The sequence below is a fragment of the Gopherus evgoodei genome, chromosome 1 (assembly GCF_007399415.2).
Source record: "Gopherus evgoodei ecotype Sinaloan lineage chromosome 1, rGopEvg1_v1.p, whole genome shotgun sequence".
NCBI lineage: Eukaryota > Metazoa > Chordata > Testudines > Testudinidae > Gopherus > Gopherus evgoodei.
The window spans coordinates 271,949,976-271,971,177 of record NC_044322.1 but is presented as its reverse complement, the minus strand read 5'-3'; the positions used below and the strand labels follow the sequence as shown (position 1 = coordinate 271,971,177).

The 21,202-nt window shown below is 46.6% G+C and overlaps 1 protein-coding gene across 6 annotated transcripts in view; it reads left to right on the top strand.

The window, feature by feature from the left end:
• MRTFA (myocardin related transcription factor A) overlaps positions 1–21,202 on the top strand; it is a 169,070-nt gene that overhangs the window by 137,982 nt on the left and 9,886 nt on the right. For all 6 annotated transcript variants that reach the window (XM_030546863.1, XM_030546868.1, XM_030546859.1 and 3 more), the window contains 8 exons: positions 10,287–10,342; positions 13,506–13,581; positions 14,412–14,573; positions 16,431–16,606; positions 17,470–17,625; positions 18,257–18,510; positions 19,040–19,211; positions 19,507–20,607. In XM_030546863.1, the coding sequence (XP_030402723.1) occupies positions 10,287–10,342; positions 13,506–13,581; positions 14,412–14,573; positions 16,431–16,606; positions 17,470–17,625; positions 18,257–18,510; positions 19,040–19,211; positions 19,507–20,607 (2,153 nt within the window). The remainder of the gene's footprint in view (positions 1–10,286; positions 10,343–13,505; positions 13,582–14,411; positions 14,574–16,430; positions 16,607–17,469; positions 17,626–18,256; positions 18,511–19,039; positions 19,212–19,506; positions 20,608–21,202) is intronic.

The window sequence follows — 21,202 nt, the reverse complement described above, 5'->3', positions numbered from 1 at the left end:
TCACACAGCATCTAGCATGTAAATTACTTCCAGCTGAGTGATTAGTGCTCTAGCCAGTCACTCCTGATTTATTATATTGCAGAGTGACACCAGCAAATTCCCAGTCCCAGACTTGTACCCAGAAATGTGCATCTTGTACTCCCAGCCCTTTTCTGGACAGCACATGCTCATATCAAGTCCATTATTTCATTAATAGAAAATATATGCACAAATCCTGTTATCCCAAAGACTTCAATCCAAACACACACCTATTTAGATACAGCAGTATCTTAGAAACATCATACAGTAGAATTCTATGACTTTACATAAAATGTCTCCACACACATTTTACCATTTAATCAGCAGATTATGGATTTTCAAATGATACCTCACAAGGCATACTTTGTACAAAATTTATCATAGTCTTGTAAAAGTGGTGAACATAATGGTACAGACTGTCACACATGATAGACAGTGAGGGCTAAATGGATTTTCTTCTCTAGGTTGCAGGGAGGGGAGATCTGTGCATTACTACAGATAATTGAGGAGCAGGACTGAGGACTTTTGAAGGTCAGTCTGTCAGGATAGTAGCTGCGATGCATAGCCTCAAGGGTGGAAGAAGGAGGGAGGGATTGGAAAGCAATAAGGCTTGGAGCGCTTCTGTATCTCCTGAATGGATTTCCCCTGCGAGCTAATGGTATAAGAATGGAGAGGCTAATGCTTTTAATTAAAATCTCAACTCTAGGAATTGGTAAGGAAGCATCAGAATTGTCCACAACCAACATCCCTCCCATCTACTGAAAGGCGAAAGAAAACCTCTAAGTCTGTGTATAGGATTTCTTGAGGTCCTCACCAGTTAGTATATAGCAGGAAAATGACTTGTTGTTAGTGGTAGTCAGCAAAGGATTTGTCGTGACTCCCCTCAACAGATATTAAAAAAGGTTACTTACTAGAGGGAACAGGACAAAACTATTTACAACTCTGTTGCAGAAAGTGGAACCTGGTGGAATGTGCTGTCTAACATGTTTTCTATAACAGTGTTGACAGTGATTTATCTCCTCTATTCCACCAGTTAAACCACATTTAATACCAGTTCAATGGGACCCATTACTGACAATCATTGGTAACATCAGGGCATTTTCCTAATGAGGTTAGAGTGTAAATGTGGCAATCTGCAGCCACTGAGTTTCAGATCCTAAGGGCTATTGGGTGCCATGAAGAAAGGACTTGGGAGTTCATATCTCTTCCTGATAGGATAGTTCCACTGAGTGTACAGGTAGTGAGACTCCTTTGGGGGGACATCTCTTTTACATTTATGTACTGTACCCTTTGGAAAAATCTTGGTTCTGCTGGTTCTTGGGGACTTGCAGCATGAGTTACTCCTCTCCTACCTCTCATTTGCTGAGCTTTCCACTGCTTCTTCACAAACAGTGATGCCTTATGCTTTTAATTTTTTCACAGCCCGGAATCAAGACTTGTGCTGGGCACCGCGGAGACCCAGTAATAGACATCCCTTTCATCGAATGGCTCTCAATCTAACATAAGACAAGATGTAGTGAGTGAGTTTAACAAACGGAAGGAACATGGGAGGAAGGATGAATAGAAAACATGATTACACAGACCAGCTCTGTATACCTACTCCATGTTGGGATAGGGCACTGAAATTTTGTAGCTTTTGTAGCTTATTTTTTATTGGGCTCCAAAAGGAAGCAAACACTCTAGGTTGAGCAAGTCCAGGATGAGAGAGACAACTTGTGTTTTTTGGCTTACCATGAACTTCTCCCTCATCTAGAGCAACACTGCACCAGAAAACTTCAGAACCAAAAAGAATGTTCTTAGTGGAGGTAATAGAATGGGTTTGACTCTCCATGACAAGGTTCTGGTGTGTATTGTTGTCACACAACCCTGTTGTAGCTCACCAAGCTGTTGTGTTTGGGTCCCAACATGCTAGATCTATGTGGCATTAAACTTCCCTTGCTCTGAGTAGGCTGCAGCACTGTCTCTTTCCTTGGCAACATCGGCCTGCTTCCTGGGCACAGGTTCTCTCACACATTTGTAGAAATGGGACCTTGCAGCCCAGGTGCCCTCCCCCCACATACACCAGTATAGCCACCCCTCACACTCTGACTCCCCAATAGCTATGCACTCCCTTTCTCAGAGCTCCAACATCATGGGTGCTCTGCGTTTGCATTTCATCTGTGCAGGGACAGATGATAATGAAAGCAAGTGGACATGCAGGCTTTGTAAGGATTCCAAAAAACAATCACTCATTGCTTTAGCTAGCACAAGAAATACACAGATCTACACAAAATAACAAATGCATACTTGCATTAACCTGCCTCAGTTTCCTCATGCCTCTGGAATGTTATTTGGCTTAGGTCAGAGACCTATGAGGAGTCCAGAATCCCCGCTTCAGCATATGGCTTCTCCTTTGAATCCTAGTCAGTCTCTCTCTGACCTTTGCAGTCAGTGCTGTCCTGCCTAAGCTTCCTATGGCTCTGAGTCCCTCTGAGTTCCCTAGTATCTACATCTGAGTTCTCAGAATCCTAGCACTGTCTAGACAAGCTGGGCAGAGCTCCATCCAGGCTCTAGCTATCCCTTGTTTTGTTAGGAGTGATCTATTCAGGTGCTGATAACCTTTAATGATTGTTCTGTTCAAAGTCAGACTCACCAGCATTCCTTCCTTCCTCCTCAGCAAAAGGGCTTTGATGTAAGAATATACTAAGAGACAGCCAAAAACATAAGGATATAGACAGTTAACAAAATCAGATTGGAGTTCAAAAGATGTACATAGAGAGACAAGGTGGGTGAGGTAATATCTTTTATTGGACCACCTTCTGTCGGAGAAAGAAACAAGCTTTCAAGCTAAATAGAACTCTTCTTCAGGTGTCTGTGTAGCAGAGCTCTGTGTAGCTCAAAACTTGTATTTCACCAACAGAAGTTTGTCTAGTAAAAGATTTTTACCTCACCCACCTTGTTTCTCTAATATCCTGGGACCAGCACAACTATACCAATACTGCAGGCAACATAAGCTGTACATAGACATTCACGAATCATCACAATTATTTATTTTGATGTATAATTCATTAAAATTGCAGTTATCCCAGGTTCTAGAGACTGTTGCCATAAAAACTTAAATTATAGTCATATAAAAGGATTGGATAAGCAGTGGTTCCTTACCCCAAACTCAGAAAATAATGAACCATAGATGAAATAAAATCCAAGAAATAATACCTCCCTTATAAGTACCAGCCCTTATCATGACTCTCTGGGCTTGTCTATACTGCACGCTAAATTGGCACTTCTGCGACTGATGCAGCGTCGTCAATTTGGTGGGTCTGGTGAAGACACGATGAGTCAATGGGAGAGCGCTCTCCCATCAACTTCAGTACTCCACCTCCTTGAGAGGCGGAAGGTAAGTCAGCGGGGTAGAGTCTCCTGCCAACATAGTGCGGTGTAGACACTGTGTTAGGTCGATGTAAGCTATGTTGCTCAGGGAGGTGATTTTTTTCACACCTTACATCAATTTAAGCGGCAGTGTAGATCAGGCCTCTGTCTCCAAAACCCTAGGTGAAGAAATAGAGCCTGAGGCATGTCCTGATGGTCAGATGATTTGGGCTGTTTCAGAGCAAAGGGACACAGTGGAGATCATCTGCTAGTGTATGCTCTGCCAACAACTCCCTCTCTTTATAGGAGGAGAGTGCCAACTTGAGTACCATTACTGATTGCAACTGTGACAGTAATATATGGACAGAGAGGCAGTCTCTCAAGTAACCAATACGCTAGCCAGTTTAGGGCTTTAAAGGTCAAAATCAATACCTTAAACTTCACTTGTACACTCTCAGACAGCCAGTGCAGATTGTAGAGAACAAATCATTTACTCTTAGCAAGATACATTTCTTATTAAGTAGGCTGCCATATTCTGCACTAGCTTCAGTTTCTGGTTTGATTTAAGGTGTAGCTCCATGTAGGGAGCATTACACTTTTTAATCTTAGACATGGATGGGGGTAGAAAAAAAAACTATTCTCTTGTTCAGATGAAGACTGGGGAGAAAGACCATCCTAGAAACTACTTCTGTATGATCCTTTACCAGCAGTTGGGGATCCAGTAACACCACCTGGATTGCAAACTGTATTGATGAATGGTAGACACATCTTCTCAATATGGGGGGGACAATTTCAGCCATATCTCCTAGTTACTTACTCCTACCCACCAACATTAATGTTTTCCAGTTGGAGCTTCAGTAAGATAACTCACTTCTATGCCCCAGTCTTAACCGAACACTGGGTAAAGCAATTGACATAACTTGTAGGCTCAGGTGAAATAGAAAGCTGGTTGTCTTCAGCATAAAGAAAACACTGCCGCCCAGGTCTCCTCATTACCTCTTTCACTGGCCTCATATATACATTAAGTAGGTGGGGAGGTACAATGGAACCTATAGGACACTACACAGAAGAACCCTTGGGGATGACCAAGAACTATCCACTACCTCCCTCTATGCTCAGTACGGAAGGGACAGAGCTGCCCAAAAGAAGTCTCATGCACATCTGTTACAGTCTATAGGCAAGTCATCATCTCCTCATGATCAATAGTATCAAAGACAACTGATAGATCTAACACTTTAACTGTGAATACCTAATCTTTTTCTGCCACCAGAGAAGACAAATTAACATCATCAGTGCAGTTAGTGTGCTGTACCAAAGTCTGAACCCAGATTGACATGGGACAAGGAAATCAGAAGCATCTGGTCCACCTAGAGTTCTCACCACAACCTTCTTAAGCTTAATCAAAAAGGTTAGATTCTTGATAATAGGTTGTCAGCCTCAAGAGATGATTCCTTGAGCAAATGCTATACAACAGCTTCCTTAAGAGAGTTTGATAAGCTGCTCTCCTTAAAGATGGCACTGACCATTTCCAGCAGTGACATCAAGTCTTCCCTCTTGGCCTTCACCAGCCAGAAAGGACATGGGTCCAGAGGGCAAATTGTGGAACGGGGCTGCCAGTAGCAGTTCACTTTTCTAATGTAAAACTTGTAAAGAGAGTCCTAATGGCTAGAGAGAGACTCAATCATTAGGTCTTTCCTGAAGCTCCTAATTGGCTCCTTGCAGTCATGTGTCCCAACTCCATACAAGTTGGGATAGTCAGAGAAGTGTTTCAGTCACCAACCAACTGACAAGAGCATAACTGCAATGTGGTGTAGAAGACAGTTGGAACTTTTGGGTTCTATTATTAAGTGTACCATGGACTCTGTCTGTATGATTGATGCTGAGCAAATGTCACTTAATCTCTGTGCCTCAATTTTGCGGTCTGTAAAATGAGCCTAATACTTTACAGAGGTTTGAAGCTTAATTAATGAATATCTGTAACCACTGAGAGATCTTATATGAAAGGCCTGGTAGAAGCATGAAATCTTATTACATATTGTTTTCAGGGCCTTTGGCAGCTACCTTTTTGTACATGTTCTTTTATTAATGTTAGGAGTTGGGTGTTTCCCTCCCTTTTAAGGAAGGAGATATTCACATAAAATGTACCTGTGTGGTCTGAAGATATAGTACAACCTTAGGTGGATGAGATTCTCTCATGCACCTATTAAAGTGGAGCATAGGTTCTTCTTTGAGTAGATGCAGCTGTGTATTCCAGATAGGTGTGTGCGCACCCAGTACATTGGAGCCAGAAAACTTTGCCTAACAGTACCCAGAGGTACAGCATTTGTGTCTTGTGGCCTTAACCTCTCCCCTGGCCATCTAAGAGTAGCATCAGCCCGACCTATGTCAGTTCCTTCTCACCTCCCATAGGTGGATGTCCATTGCAAACCAACAGGTGCTACTGTCTAAGATGATTTTGTAAATTGAGCTGCCATGTCTAAATTTGTGGTGAAGTTACCAGAAGCCTCCAGAGAGGAGTTCAGGGCGTTTGTTACAGAAGACTGATAACCAAGACTTCACTGCAGTCAGCTCTGGATGTGCTGGATGCCTTGGCCAGAATTATGGCTTGTGCTGTAATTATGAGGCTGCAGAAATCGAGCATTGTGTCCAGTGTGCAGCAGATCACTGAGGACCTAACTTTTGATGGTCAGGTTTTGTTCTCAGGCAAGACTCCAACAGGGATTTCCTGACCACTTTGCACTCCTTGGGAGTTTGTGCTCCAGCAGTATAGACACACCACTATAACAGGCAGCAGCAGCAGCAATACCACTTGCAGGGCTTTTTTGCCCAGTTGTCCTTTTCTGTGATGCAGTGGGATTACTCAAGGAAGAGTCTTAGATACCATAAGAGGAGATCCTCTGATTCAGGGTTCACCCAGTCAGCCTAATCCCCTATACCCCACCCCCCGCATCTGGCAAGGACCCATTTTGACTTCTCTGTATCGATGGGGCCCTTTCCATCCCCATCCACCCTGTTTAGGGACAGGCTTACTTGTTTATGAAGTGTTTGGGACTCAACTACCATGGACAACTGGGTCCTACACACCGTCAGATCGGGTTATGCTATACAGTCCCTCTCCATCCCTCCTCTCCAACCCCCTACCACATCCCTCTTCAGGGACCGGTCTTATGAGATTCTGATTCTCAAGTAGGTTCAGTCCTTACTAGTTTTAGGAGATTCTCCTACTTTGTCAGGGTCATGGATTCTACTCTCGGTATTTCCTGTTTCCAAACCCAAGGGACGGTGAGACCTATTCTCGATCTCTGTGACGTCAACAGTCAGATATTTGAGATTCCAGATGGTCACTCTAGCAACTATCTTCCCTGCCTTAAAACCCAGTGACTGGTTTGCTGCCCTGGACCTTCAGGATGCTTATTTTCATATAGCAATTCTCCTGAGTCGCAGGAGGTTTTTCTCCAGTTGTGACAGACCAGCACTGTCAGTACACTGTGCTTCACTTAGGTCTGTCTTGAGCCCCTGTTTGAGCCTCTCTCTCCCTTCTGTGATATCATCTGCAAGTGAAGTATGTAAATTGCAGGCCTTGATGGCAGAACCTCCTTACACAAAGTTTTCCAAAGACAAAGTGACCCTGCAGCAGCACCCTAAGTTTTTACCTACATTTCACTTGAACCAAGTCATATATCTACCAGTGTTTTCCCCTACACTGCATTTAACCCCCAAGAAGCAGAATTTTCACATGTTGGATGTCAGGTGACATCTAACTTTCTACTCACATAGAACTAAGCCCTTTCATTCCTCACATCATCTGTTTGTGTCATGTACAAACTGAATGAAGGGTTGAGCAGTCTTTCCAGATGATCTCCAGGTGGATAACTTCCTGCATACGAAGTAGCTTAGACTATGCCTCCTCCCTCCGACCTCCCGAGGGTGCGAGCTCATTTTATGAGAGCCCAAGCAACATTGATTGCATTTCTAAGTGACGTTCCCATTCTGGACATTTGCAGGGCTGCCACTTGGTCCTCTGTACATACATTTACGAACCACTATGCCATTACAACTGCATTCTGCTCAGATGCAGACTTTGGGAAGGCAGTCCTGCAGTCCTTGTTTAAATAGACTCCGAGCCCTACCTCCAGCGGTTAGTGCTTGTGAGTCACCTGCATGGAATACATGACTGCATCTATGAGAAGAAGAAAACAGTTACTTACTGTAACTGTTATTCTTTGAGATGTGATACAGATGTTTATTTCACAACCCGCCCTCCATCACCTCTGCATCAGTCTTTGCTTCTGACATTCGGCGTGAAGGAACTGACGGGGATCAGGGCAGTGCCCCCCTTATATGTCAGGGGAGGGGCTAAGGCCATGAGATGCAGAGAGTGCCCCTATATGTACTGCTTGGCGAAGTTCTCTGGCTCAGAGTGCGTTGGACGTGCACACACCTACCTGGAATACACCTCTTCCTCACAGCTCGAAGGATAACAGTTCCAATAAATAAGTGTTTTACTGATGTCTATAAACCGGATCCCTGAACAGCTAGCCTGCATCTCATAGCGCTAACCTGGAAAACATCTTCCTCTTTGGTCATTTGCCGTCTCACTGGCTAGTTAGCAGAATTGTTGCACAGATCCAGGCTGTTTGTTATGCAGTTGTTTTAAGACCAAGAAAAATGTACAGGGTTTGGTTAATTTTGGATGGAGTAAGATTATACAACAATCACCCTTTTCTGATATGCGAGCCCCCTGATAGAGCAGTGAGGAAAGCAGGGAAGGATGTGTGCCCACTTGACATTTTCAGAGGTCAAATATGAAGTTGTCTGTCTCGCTGCCAGGATAGAGCAAACTACGAACCAGTGTTTGTTTCCAAAGGAATACCCACGAGAGATTAAACTTGTCCTTTAGGGTAACTGTTTAGCCATCCTGCCATACTTTTGTTTTGTTTTGTTTTGTTTTATGAGGAAAGTCTCTTCCCTCTTGTTTGGTTTGTCTATATTCAGAATGCTCCCTGAACTACAATCTGAGATAGGTTGCATCATAAAGATGGTTGTAACTGTGTCAAGAAAATTACATTTAACTCCCACAACATGCACAGAGATGTGCTGCCTCCAGTATGATGGCAGAACTATGCAGAAAGGAAAGTTGGCAGAGCTACTACAGAACATAAGTATTAATCATAGAGTGCTACTGAAAACTCAGGATAAGTCCTGCTTTGGCGTCCTCTCCCAAATGGCTCCTCAGTTGGTTGCCTGATGCACAGTATCATTATATGTTGGGGAAGACACACAAACCTATGTTAAGATAGAATCACAGACTATCAGGGTTGGAAGGGACCTCAGGAGGTCATATAGTCCAACCCCCTGCTCAAAGCAGGACCAATCCCCAGACAGATTTTTACCCCAGATCCCTAAGTGGCCCCCCTCAAGGATTGAACTCACAACCCTGGGTTTAGCAAGCCAATGTTCAAACCACTGAGCTATCCCTCTTATTTATTCATATGTGCCATGCACAAAATAGAAGTTAAGGTTAGTGTTTGTTAAGGGGGATGGATGTGGGTTCACAAACACCTCTCTGTGGCTTGAAAATAACTTTTCCCAACAACCTTGGTCTCTTGCTGTTCGTCAATGACTGTCATAAATTACCCTGAAATTTAATTGTCTCAGCCAATCAGAATGTAGAGATTTTGTACAGTTATTGGGCCACAATTCTATACACATTCCATGCACTCCCCTTGCCAGCTTGCACAATGCCTTTTGGTTATTTCTCAATAACCGGATAGCTTGAAAATCCCATTAGCCTGGCCCAGAGCCATTATTAGCCCATCAGAGTGCAGGTATTTTTATACTCACTGTGGTTATTTCTCAATAACTGCAGTTATTGTACAAATTGTTCTACTCTGGCTACTACAGTATAAATCTCTTCTGTTATTGGCTACTGCCCCTCAGGTTCCCAGTATATGGACTTACACTGATGTAAATCTGAAGTAACTCCATCACATTCCACAACAGACAAAGCGTCCTCAGCTTCTGATCTTTACTCACCAGACCTCATCCACTCCTCCTTCCCCTGGGCAAAAGCTTAGTGCACCACACACATTGAGAGTAACTCCTTTGTACATTCAATTTAAGCAAAGATTTTCATATTTTGAACAATCTTCTAATGTTTCATTATTAAACCATATCTCCCAAACAACCTAACCTATAAACATTAAAATTAGTCTTATTCGTATTCTTGAATGAAATCTAGTGCATGGGTATGGCTTGGATACAACATTTTGGAGTTATTCATCTTTGAAGTTTATGAGCTACGTACTTCTAATGGTAGTACGTAGCTCATATATAGTGCTTTTCCTCTTGATCCCAGAGCGCTTTACAGAGGAGGTCAGTACCATCCTCATTTTATGGATGGTGAAACTGACTTTCTGTAGTGTTGAATGGCAATGGAGAGGTTTTACAATTCATGAGACTCCTCCCCATCATTCCATTCTCACATGCCTCTTCAGGTATGCTGATGCCTACCACTGGAGTATTTTACTGCCATGGGAGAGCAGGCTGAGGCTATTTTGTAACCCCATATCTGATTTTTGACCCTCATTCCTATGGCCCAGCAGATGAACAGATGAAGTTTACATGTGGTAGTTCAGAGGTAAATCCAAATGAACATCTAACCCACACTATGAATTTGAGCAAAATCAAAAAGGATCAAATCTTCAGCTGGTATAAACTGACATAATGCCCTTTGAGGTCAGTAGAGCTGCATTGATTTATACCTGTGAGAATTTTGTCCAGTGTGTTGAATATAGGCATAAGGCAGCTGGTGTGAGCATTTCTTGTAACTTTAGTTTGCTAGCCCTAAGTGGCATGGGAGTTGAGAGGGTGGGGGCTCCACCATTTAAATTCATTCTTTAAATGTTGTCCTCCCACAGCTCTGAAAAGTCCAGCTGCATTTCATGAACAGAGAAGGAGCTTGGAGCGTGCCAGGGTAAGAGAGTTTACTCTTTCAAGTTTAAGGGAAATTGGGAGTGGGAAGGTATTTTCTGTTTATTACTCTGGAAACCCCATGTCTCTAAATGAGACCGCAAAGGATACAGCCACATTCTGGAAGCACTCTATCGCACATGCACCCACATCTATGCATTTTTGTATGAGGTGCTGACTTCTCCCCCATTCTGCCTGATCCTGACTAGATTCTGCACCAAAAAATAAAAAAATCTGCACACAATATTTTAAAATTCTACAAACTTAATTTGTCAATAAATAAATGTGGAGGCTCTGGCATGGCAGGGGGGAACACAGGCTGTGTGAAGGTGGGAGATCACTCTGCAGGTGCTCCTCCCACTCCAGAACATGGACTTGGCAGTGTGTCTTCACCCAATCCTGACACAGCGCAAGAACCAGGCCTCCCCTGGCTCTGCTTTGCAGGATCTAAGTGTGGGTGGATCCAGGTGTGAGATGAGAGGATTCTGTGTGGGGCAACTTGGCAGCAGGCGGCTCAGTGGGGGACCGGGTGCAGGGGGATCTGGATGCACAGGGGTTCATTGGGGGGTTCTGGGTGCAGTGGTAATGGAACTCTGCAGGGAGTTCCAGGTGAAGGTCCTTGGGGCTTGGCAGGGGGCAACTGGTTGGGGTTCAGTGGGGTGGAAGTCCAGGTGTGGGGGGCTCATCAGGGTGGTCCTGGTGCAGGAGGTGATGCTCATTGAGGTGGGGGGTCAAGTGCAGGGGACTCAGCAAGGGGTGGTGTGGGTGAAGGGGTGGGGATCCAGGTGTTAGGTGGTGGGGCTTGGCAGGGGGTCTAGGTGCAGAGGGCTCCAGATGCAAGGGGTGAGGTGTGGAGGAGGGGGTTTTCAGGTGGGGGGGGCTCAGTGTGGGGGGTTCTGGATGCAGGAGGGTGAGGCTTGGTGGGGGAGTCCAGATGCACAGGGGTTGGGTGGACGGGGGAGCACCTGCCCACACAGTGACCCCGCCCCCTGCAGCTGAGGAGCAATGGGGGCAGAAAACAGAGATGGGAGGCGTGGAGCTTCCTCTGTCCAGGGGAGGTTTCTGGGTGTGGGTCTGCCCCAGCCCCATCTTGCAGTGGAAGGGCAAGTCCCATTTCTGCCCAGCCCAGCCCAGCCCAGCTGGGACTAGTAGCTGAGCCCAGCGCAGGGTAGGAGCCACCAGCTGGGCCGTCCCAACTGTGCCCTATCCTCCGTCCCCTCCTCAGTGATTTAGCTCTCCACCAGCTGCCTAGAATCATAGAAAAATGACATGCTTGTGCTGCTGGGCAGGGATGCGTGACCACTTTTGCAGCTTCCCTTTGCTTCCCCATCAGAAGGTCTGCTTCCCCACAGAAAAATGACTTTCTGACAGGGAAGCACAGAAATCTGGGGGGACATGAATTGTGCACATATGCAGTGATGCAGAATTCCCTCAGGAGTAAATGCCAGTTGAGGACAATGCTTCAGGTTTCCCCACACTCTTCTTTCTGGAGATCACCAGTATTCATAACCCCATGCACTCCTGATGCAGCTATTTTTGTGACATATTTTCTACCCTTGGATGGCAATAGCCTAAGTATGTTTTGCTTCCTTTGAGCCAAAGGATGTTACTTCTGTGCAATGTATGCATTTTTGTTAGTCTGGAGTGCTTCCAAACCCTGGGTGATCTTCCCTTTAAAACCAGCAGCTTGATGGAGGAGATCCCAAATAGTCTTGGTTAGAGACTAAAAATCACAAACCTGTGGCTCTTGAGAAAGAGGAAGCCAAGAGTGAGAAACAGGCACCATACTTCATGTTGTAGCTGCTGATAGAGTGGGATTTCTTGATGATTTCAGTTCCCCAAAAGGCCTCTGGGGAGTGTTCTTCAGAGCAGCCCACAGGGGAATGGCGCCTACTCTGACAGTTAGGTTGAGTTTTATTTCAAAAGTGAAAGCAATGCAAAATTAGAGAAATGACATCTCTGATGGAACATCCCAGACAACACCACCACTGCAGACTTTCTGACAAAACTGAAACAAGTGCCACTATCTTAGATTTGTTTTGCTTGGAGAGCAGCATCCTCCTGGCTGTAGATTCTGCCTCCTATTTCTTCTAAAAATTAATTGTTAAATTACTTTTTGGGTCTTGGTAGTGGGTGAGTGCATTTTTATATTTGAAAAAAAATTTGTTATAAGGCTGCCAATGGGTCCATTCCTGTGGTCAGCACTTATCGTTCTGCTACCCACTGACCCTAGTCTCCCTTTCCCTGGGCTGTCTGGGAGTGCTCTGTAGGAAGCATGCAGAGCTTGTAGTGGAGTTTGCCACAGAAGTTAGGTCCAGCTGGTCAGAGAACTAGACAGCGTCTTCAGTTTAACTGCTCCATTTGTTGTCGGTTCAGCTGTGTGCCCGAATCATGACCCAGCTTCATAAGAACGGCCGTACTGAGTCAGACCAAAGGTTCATTTAGCCCAGTATTCTGTCTACCGACAGTGACCAATGCCAGTTGCCCCAGAGGGAGTGAACCTAACAGGCAATGATCAAGTGATCTCTCTCCTGCCATCCATCTCCATCCTCTGACGAACAGAGTCTAGGAACACCATTCCTTACCCATCATGGCTAATAGCCATTAATGGACTTAACCTCCATGAATTTATCCAGTTCTCTTTTAAATGCTGTTATAATCCTAGTCTTCACAACTTCCTCAGGTAAGGAGTACCACAAGTTGACTGTGGAAATCCCAACATTACTTTTGTGTGCATTACTCTGCAAACAATTGACCCAGTGATCAGCATTATAAACAGAAACCCGTTGTCTTGAGTCTCTCACCTTGAAGGCTGACACTGACTTGATCTGGCATTGCTGTGTGTGGAAAGAAAGGGGTTTAGGTCTTTGAAGTTCCTGCTTCCTGCCATTCTGTTGAGGGACTGGCAGCAGCTGCATCCTTGCTCTTCTTACTTTTGGGGATGAAGAGCAGCAGGCAGTCCCTTAGATAAACTGATCCTGTGTTTGAGGCTCTAAATACTGGAAGATCTTGATAGGAATATATCCCCTTCTATGTGCAGTTCATTCACATCTCAGTAACAACAAAAGATTAATTTTAAAAAGCCAAATACCCAGTGCTTCGCAGGCCTGTCCTAGGCTATATCTGATCACTTGATATCACTGCATTCTTGTCTGTCTTTGCTGCAGACAGAGGACTATCTGAAACGGAAGATCCGGTCCCGGCCAGAGAGATCGGAGCTGGTCAGAATGCACATTCTGGAAGGTATGGCACATGTTGAAGGAACAAACTCCAAATGTGACATGATCTACAACAAGCACTGACTTCCTCCAGAGAGTTATTAGCTTGAGACAGTTACTGTCTTCCCCCACCCAAACTCTTATTCAGCTGGGAGTGGGCAGATGATCATGCCAGTTGCGTAGTTCTGGAGTGGGTGAATGCATTGGGGGAGGGAGGCATATGAGATCAGGGATGTGAGAATTGGCAACCATCTTCCAGAATGGGGAACCTCTATTGTAGCCAGCTTCTCAAGCGTGCTTTTTGTGTCAGTCCAGAGGCTGAGCTGCAGGTAACCTGTCTAGGACTCCCCAGTAATGAGTCCAGAAAAGTATCTAATCAGGTCTGCTATGTTTAAAGCTGCCTTAGTTCTATGGCTGTTTAGGAAGGACTCATCTGCTTCTCACATGGCTTATTTAGTCTACAGAGAGGGATGCCATGTGAACCCCAACTGTTCACAACCATTAGTTGGGGCTGAAGGATGGAGAAATGGGTTGAGTGCTGACTGTTCTGCTGACCAGAGAAAAATTTATTTAAAATGCTCAAAGGATTGGGGGCAATGGAAGGTTCAGCTAGCGAGTGGGGGGCCAATTTCAGGGTCAGGGAGGGAATAGCGTACTCCATATATGAAGGGTACAAGGCAAGTAAGAAAAGATGAATGTGAATTGAATGACACCAATTTGAGTGGAGGGAGCATCTCCCATCCAGTGTCAGAGAGCAAGGCTCTTTTCTTCCTGAATGGAAGCATAGTAATGCCAGCATGCTCACACTGGGCATCCCAGGATTGATCCCATCTTATTTACTTCTTTTCTGTCCAGAGACCTCAGCTGAGCCCTCCCTGCAGGCCAAGCAGCTGAAGCTGAAGAGAGCCAGACTGGCAGACGACCTCAACGAGAAGATAGCCCAGAGGCCAGGTCCCATGGAGCTGGTGGAGAAGAACATCCTTCCTGTGGAGTCCAGCCTGAAAGAAGCCATCATTGGTGAGTGTGGTAGGGGATGTGTATTTCTGGGGAGGCTCTCAGGTCCTTTTGCCCTATGGGAAAAATACCAGGAGATTTCATTCCCATGCCAAAACTTCAGCCTCTCCAGTCGCGGGATTCTGGAATGCAAAGCTCCCTTCCCAGCCTGGATAGCAGTGGAGAGACTCTAGATTATAAGGAATGCTGGGCTCCCAGAATAAAATGAGATTGATCCCCAAACCCCAGGACTGAAGAATTGTTGTGCTATTGTGTTTCCTAACTTGTGCATTCCCTCTATCTGTATAACAAATGTCTTTAACCCTTCATCAGAGAGAACCCAATGACTGAGTCAGATCAGGGAGGGGAGACAGGGCACATGAGTGAGCAGGTGTGTGAAAACAAAAGCTTTCTGTTGGTTTAAAATCTTCAGAGGATTCAACTCCTTTGAAAATAAATAGGAACAGATGTAAATCATTCCAGTGCCATGGCAGGGGAGAAAAGGAATGCTGAGGAATATCACCCCACTTCTTATTGGGCAGGCTGTATGAAACATAGCCGTACCCTTCTGAAGCCTGGGCAGTCGCTGCAGGAATTGCTACCTCCTTCAGAGGCCAGTGGAGGCATGCTCGTGAGCAAGGATGCATATGTTTCACTGAGAGGTGCAGGGCTGTGGTAGGAGCAAGCCTGGCTTCACTATCAAGGAAGAGAGGAAGAATTATCTTGTGGTTAAGAAACTGAGCTGGGGCTTGAGAGATCTGGGCTCGGTTCCTGGTTCTTTGGACACATCACTTATTTTCTCTCTGCCTCATCTGGTCATCTTTAAAATGGGAGTGATCTTACTCCCCTGCTTCACGGGGTGTCTTGGGGATAAATTAATGTTTGTGGGACAGACAGATACTATTGTTGGAGGGGGCCGTATATGTACAGATAGAGGTCCAAGGAACAGTTAGGGCCACCTCTTGTGATTGACCCTTTTGTGTCTAGAAAAAGAGAGTAGAGAACATCTGGGATCCCAACTAACAGAAACTGTCAACACCTCCTTTGAGGAGGAAGATCCTTCTTCCTTTCCCAGGGGTGGTTGGTCGGGGGCAGGGGTGTGGATGGTGGTTGCGGGGGGGAAACGGGGTTGAATGGGGGCAGGGGTCCCAGGGGGCAGTCAGGAAGGAGGGAGAAGGTTGGATGGGGTGGCAGGGGGCAGTCAGGGGAAGGGGTTCTGGGGGCAGTCAGGGGACAGGGAGAAGGGGTGGTTGGATGGGGCAGGGGTCCCAGAGGGGCCGTCAGGGAACAGGGGAGTTGGATGGGCAGGAGTCCCGGGGGTGGGGGCAGATAGGTGGGGGACGAGCCACGACTCCCTCCCTAACCGGCCCTCCATACAATTTACGAAACCCGATGCAGCCCTCAGGTCAAAAAGTTTGCCCGCCCCATCCTATCCTATAGCATGCAGCTGGCCAACACTAAAGAAATCATTACTTGAGACTAGACAATGCAAACTAACACCTAACCTTCCTAATTGAGAAGCCACCAAACCAAGTCCTCAGTGCCCCTTGTCAGGTGCCATTGCCCGGATCCTTCTCAGTCAGCCTTTAGGCCTCAGGGTATAGTAGAAGCAGCAACAGTTGTTCTAGTGGATGACCCAATCCATAGGTAAGGGAAGTGTTTCCATACTCCTGCGGACTACTCTGTTACACTTGATACTGTTGACCAATAGTATTGACTCTGCAGAGAGAATGGAAGCACCCTGGAAAGGCTCAGGTCTGTGCTTTATTCTCTTATCTCTTGGGTTTGGGATTTAAGCTAACGTGGACAGCCCAGCTCACCCCCCGCTGGCCAATGGTGACTGTTATACATTCAGTGTTTGAAATTACCTTTTGTTTTCAGTTGGGCAGGTGAACTACCCAAAGGTTGCAGACAATTCCTCTTTTGACGAGGATAGCAGTGATGCCCTGTCCCCAGAGCAGCCAGCCAGCCATGAATCCCAGGGATCTGTACCGTCACCAATGGATGCGCGGATTGGTGAGCCGCTTCCCAGCACCACTGTGTCATCAACAGCTCAGGTAACAATGCTGAGTATTAACTCTTGCTGCTCACTGGGACCTCAGAACCCTTATTAGATTGGGGCAGTGCAAATGCCTGGATCCCTGAATGAGGGATGAGCCATAGAGACATCTACAAGGTGTCACTGCCAAGAAACTGATTTGTTCCTCAGTAATACATCAGTGAGATATCACTGAAATCACATGAGATGTCTAGGTTCTAAGTGGTACACAGCTACCTCGATATAACGCCACCCGATATAACACAAATTTGGATATAACACAGTAAAGCAGTGCTCCGGGGCCGTGGGGCTGCGCACTCTGGTGGATCAAAGCAAGTTCAGTATAACGCGGTTTCACCTATAACAGGGTAAGATTTTTTTTGTCTCCCAAGGACCGCGTTATATCAAGGTAGAGGTGTACCAGCAAAACCATGTGTCTGGTGCCTCTGTGGGTAGCTGCAGTGAGAATGGGCCTCCAGTGATTCCCTAGAAGCGATAGGAGAGGGCACCTAGTTGTGTCCTGTTGGGGATTGGTAGTGGGAATAGTTGTTTGATAATGCCATGTGTATTAAGTGTATGTGACTGTTCCTGGGAGACAAAAGTAGGAGGGGCATAGAGTTAGAAGTGGGCTTTGATTCCTTCCTTGTTCTAGGATGCTTTGATCCCACTGAAGCGTACTTCTCCCATGCTGGACAAGAGGATCTCAGTGAGTGAATTAAGAAACCAGGTGGCCATTTAATGGTTGGTAACCTGTGCATAGCAACTTTAGTGGAATGTTCCTACAGCCCCCTGCTCTCTGAAATGAGGGCAACATTGTAACAGTGGAGAGAAAACTTTTAGCTGTGTGTCTGTGTCTGAGTGGTGCTCTTTCTTCCCTTGCAGGTTGTGTCCCAGTTACAAATCAATGCAGACTCCAATGAAACACCTTTCCTACCTGAACAGCCACTCCCTCCTCTTCCACCGCCACCTCTGCTGCCTCCTAGCTTCGCCAACAGAACCACTGTTCCTGCTGCCAAGCCCCCACCAACGCTCATTAAGGTATGGGGAGTGGCAGATGTCACTCCATTTTTATAGACGTTAATGTGGCTGCTCTGGGGATGGTAGAGAGTGGGAGTACTAGATTAAGAGATGCTGAGGTGCTGGAAGAACATCTGGCATCATTCACTGTCTCCCCCTGGTTTCTACTTAAAGGACCTTCCCGGGCTTGAGATGGATCAATGTCTATATCTTCATCAGTTACAGGAGGACGTTGAGACAGGGATTAGGTCAGAAAGGTGTCGCCTCCCCTTCCAAACATATTATAGTGCAGTTGCCAAGGGTCCTATATATAAAAATTTTCCTCTGAAGCACCTAACATTGACCATGGTCAGGGAGAAGGAGTCTGGGCTAATTGTTCAATGGTCTGTTGCCTGTGGTAATCCTTCTTGTGTTCTTGTCTCTGTACCCTTGTTCTGGTGCTGTGTAAGGTCCTGGAGCTAGCCAAACTGCTGAGTGTGTACTACTATCTCTGCATTAAGAGTGTGGAAAGGCCCTGGAGTCAAATCTGGAGAGAGTTTTGAAGTAAAAAGCCTGGTTTGCCTGCAGGTTTCAGTTAGATGTTAACGCTATCCCAGTGCATCTGCTACATCTATTTTTATTTTCTTCCTCCCCTCCCTCTCTCATTGAATAGCAAAGCCAGCCCAAGTCTGCCAGCGAGAAGTCTCAGCGCAGTAAAAAAGCCAAGGAATTGAAGCCGAAAGTCAAGAAGCTTAAATACCACCAGTACATACCCCCGGACCAAAAGCAGGACAAAGGGGCTCCCCCTATGGACTCATCCTATGCCAAAATACTGCAGCAGCAACAGCTCTTCTTGCAGCTCCAGATCCTCAACCAGCAGCAGCAGCAGCACTACAACTATCAGACCATCCTGCCAGCCCCACCAAAGTACGGGTCCCACAACACTACTCATCCATATGGAAGCCCCTGCCCTCCCATCCCTAATCATGGTCTCCATGAGCTGCACTAGCTACCAGACCATCCTATCTGCCCTGCCAAAGGATGGGACTTACTGCACTGCCCACGATCCTCTCCTGCCTCTCCCCATCGCTCGTGAGGGACTTGCTCCCTTAGTAAGTTCATCAGATTCCAAGCACATTGAGCTCTGAAGGTGTGAGGCATAGGAGTTGTAAATCCTGTCAAGTTACTGTCACCCTCAAGAAGTGGTCTGTGTTGGGTAAATCTGTCAGGCAAGAGCAGCTGAAGTTAGTTGGTTTTTCAGTGGCCAGAGTGGAGTATCTTGGTACAGGCAGAAGGTATTTATTGGCATGCTTTAACACTGGGGGTGCTGATGCCCTAGATGCTTCCACAGGCACACAGTGCTGCAAATGTCCTTGTTGGGCTTCTCAGCACAGCTGGTGAGCTATGAGGATCCCTTCCACCTTGATTCTGATATCTACACTTTTTCTTCCTGCAGGCCTCCAGGAGAGCAGCAGAGTGGCACCAGTGCCCCTGCCATGCGTAGTGTCTCTACTACCGTCAGCAGCGCATCTTCTGTGTCCTCCAGTTCTAGTGGGCTGATGCGACAAAACAGTAATGCCACAGTGGGCAAACTGGGATCTCTCCCCACCAACCTAGATGAAATGAAGGTAAATGTTCATGCCGCCATCAGCACGAAAACTAATTGGTCCTTTATTGGCATTGCCAGCTGAGAAGGCAAGGACTGAATGAGATGGCCGCTCCGGAGCTGGGCTGAGGCACACTGGGAGGGCAGTATGTAGTGGCAGCTGGCATTGCTGCTGTACCTGGGGTATGGGAATAAAGGACCCCGAGTCTGCTGGGCTGTCAGTTCAGTCCCTTGTCTCATGACTCTCATATGTGTTAAATGCAGGTCCGGTTGCGGTGGGTTTTCTTTTAGTTGTAACACAGTTTTCTCCTTCCTAGGTGGCAGAGCTGAAGCAAGAATTGAAGATGAGGGCGCTGCCTGTCTCAGGCACCAAGACGGACCTGATTGAGCGACTCAGAGCTTACCAGGAGCAGAATGGCAGCCAAACAGCCAGCATTCCCAAGCCCAGTGCAACAGCCATCCTCCCAAAAGCTGCTGAGGTGGTGGTAGCCTTCCCAGCTGCTAGGCTGAGCACTGGGCCGGCCCTGGTCACTGCTGGCATTGCACCAGCAGAGGTAGTTGTGGCCACTGTCACCAGCAATGGCATGATGAAGTTTGGGAGCACAGGCTCAACACCACCTGTTTCGCCCACCCCCTCAGAGCGTTCACAGATGAGTACTGGGGATGAGAACTCTGCCACTGGAGATGCCTTTGGAGAGACGGTGACTTCGCCTCTGACCCAGCTCACCCTGCAGGCATCTCCAGTGCAGTTCCTGATGAAGGAAGAGAGCTCTAAGGCTACCTCCTGCAGCCTAAATCCAGCACCCAGGTTGGAGCGGTGCAGCATCAGCAGCAGCAAGGATATGGAGGTCCAGGATAAAGATCAGATGTTGCAGGAGAAGGACAGGCAGATTGAGGAACTCACCCGAATGCTGAAACAGAAGCAGCAGCTGGTGGAGATGCTGAGGCTGCAACTAGAACAGGAGAAACGGTCTCAGCAGCCACTACTAGCCATGGAAACCGGAGTGGGAGGAGTAGTCCCTGCCTCTAGTCCAGTGGCTTTTGGCACCCAGATTAAGAGTGAAAACGGTTTCCCAAGTTGCCAGTCTGCAGGGCCGCCTGATGGCCAAACGGATCAGTTCAACCCTGTGTCCACCGCTAGCCAAATGGACACTTCAGATCCAAGCTCAGTGCCAAAGAAAGCAGTGATGGTGAAGCAGGAGGTGCCGACAGCAGAAACAGAGCCACCATGCCAGTCCCACACCCCGCAGCTCATCCTTGGTCAACAAGGGGGTCCCCTGAGTGACCTTATCAAGGGGGCCCCTCCCCCTACCCTCATCACAGATTCCACAGGGACCCACATTGTCCTTACAGTGACCAATCAGAATGCTGAGAGGCGGGGCCTCTCACCACAGGGGAATAGCTGCACACCACTGCAGGTAGGCTTGCACTGTCCCTCCCATACTAGGCAGTCTAGTCCTGCTCTGCAAGTCCCTGGTCATTATTATGGGGGGCTCATTTTACCACAGAGTGACATCAGAATTTGGAAATTAATTTTACAAATTAAAATGGCTGGATGATATTATGACTGGCTGTAAAATTTGTAGCTATGGAAACCAAGATGAGCATAATCCAGTCCTCTGCTTCAGGGCAAAAACAGATCAGTGCCAGGGGATGGGACGGAATTCCAGGCACACAAACCTCATGTACAGTGTTGCATAATTAACTAGGTACATTAGAGGTTTCTTAGCCTTCCCCAAATCATCAGGTTCTGGTTACAGTTACAGGTAGGACACTGGGCTAGGCAGACCAATGATCTGATGCGGCACACTGATTCCTGGTCCAAAAAAGTGTGAAGGAACAAGTCTTTACTATAGAGACAAGGTGGGTGAGGTAATATCTTTTATTGGACCAACTTCTATTGGTTAGAAAGAGGAGCTTTCAAGCTTACACGGAGGTCCTATTCAGGTCCCCAGGAGAAGAATTCTGTGTAAGCTCAAAAGCTTGTGTCTCTCACCAACAGAAGTTGGTCCA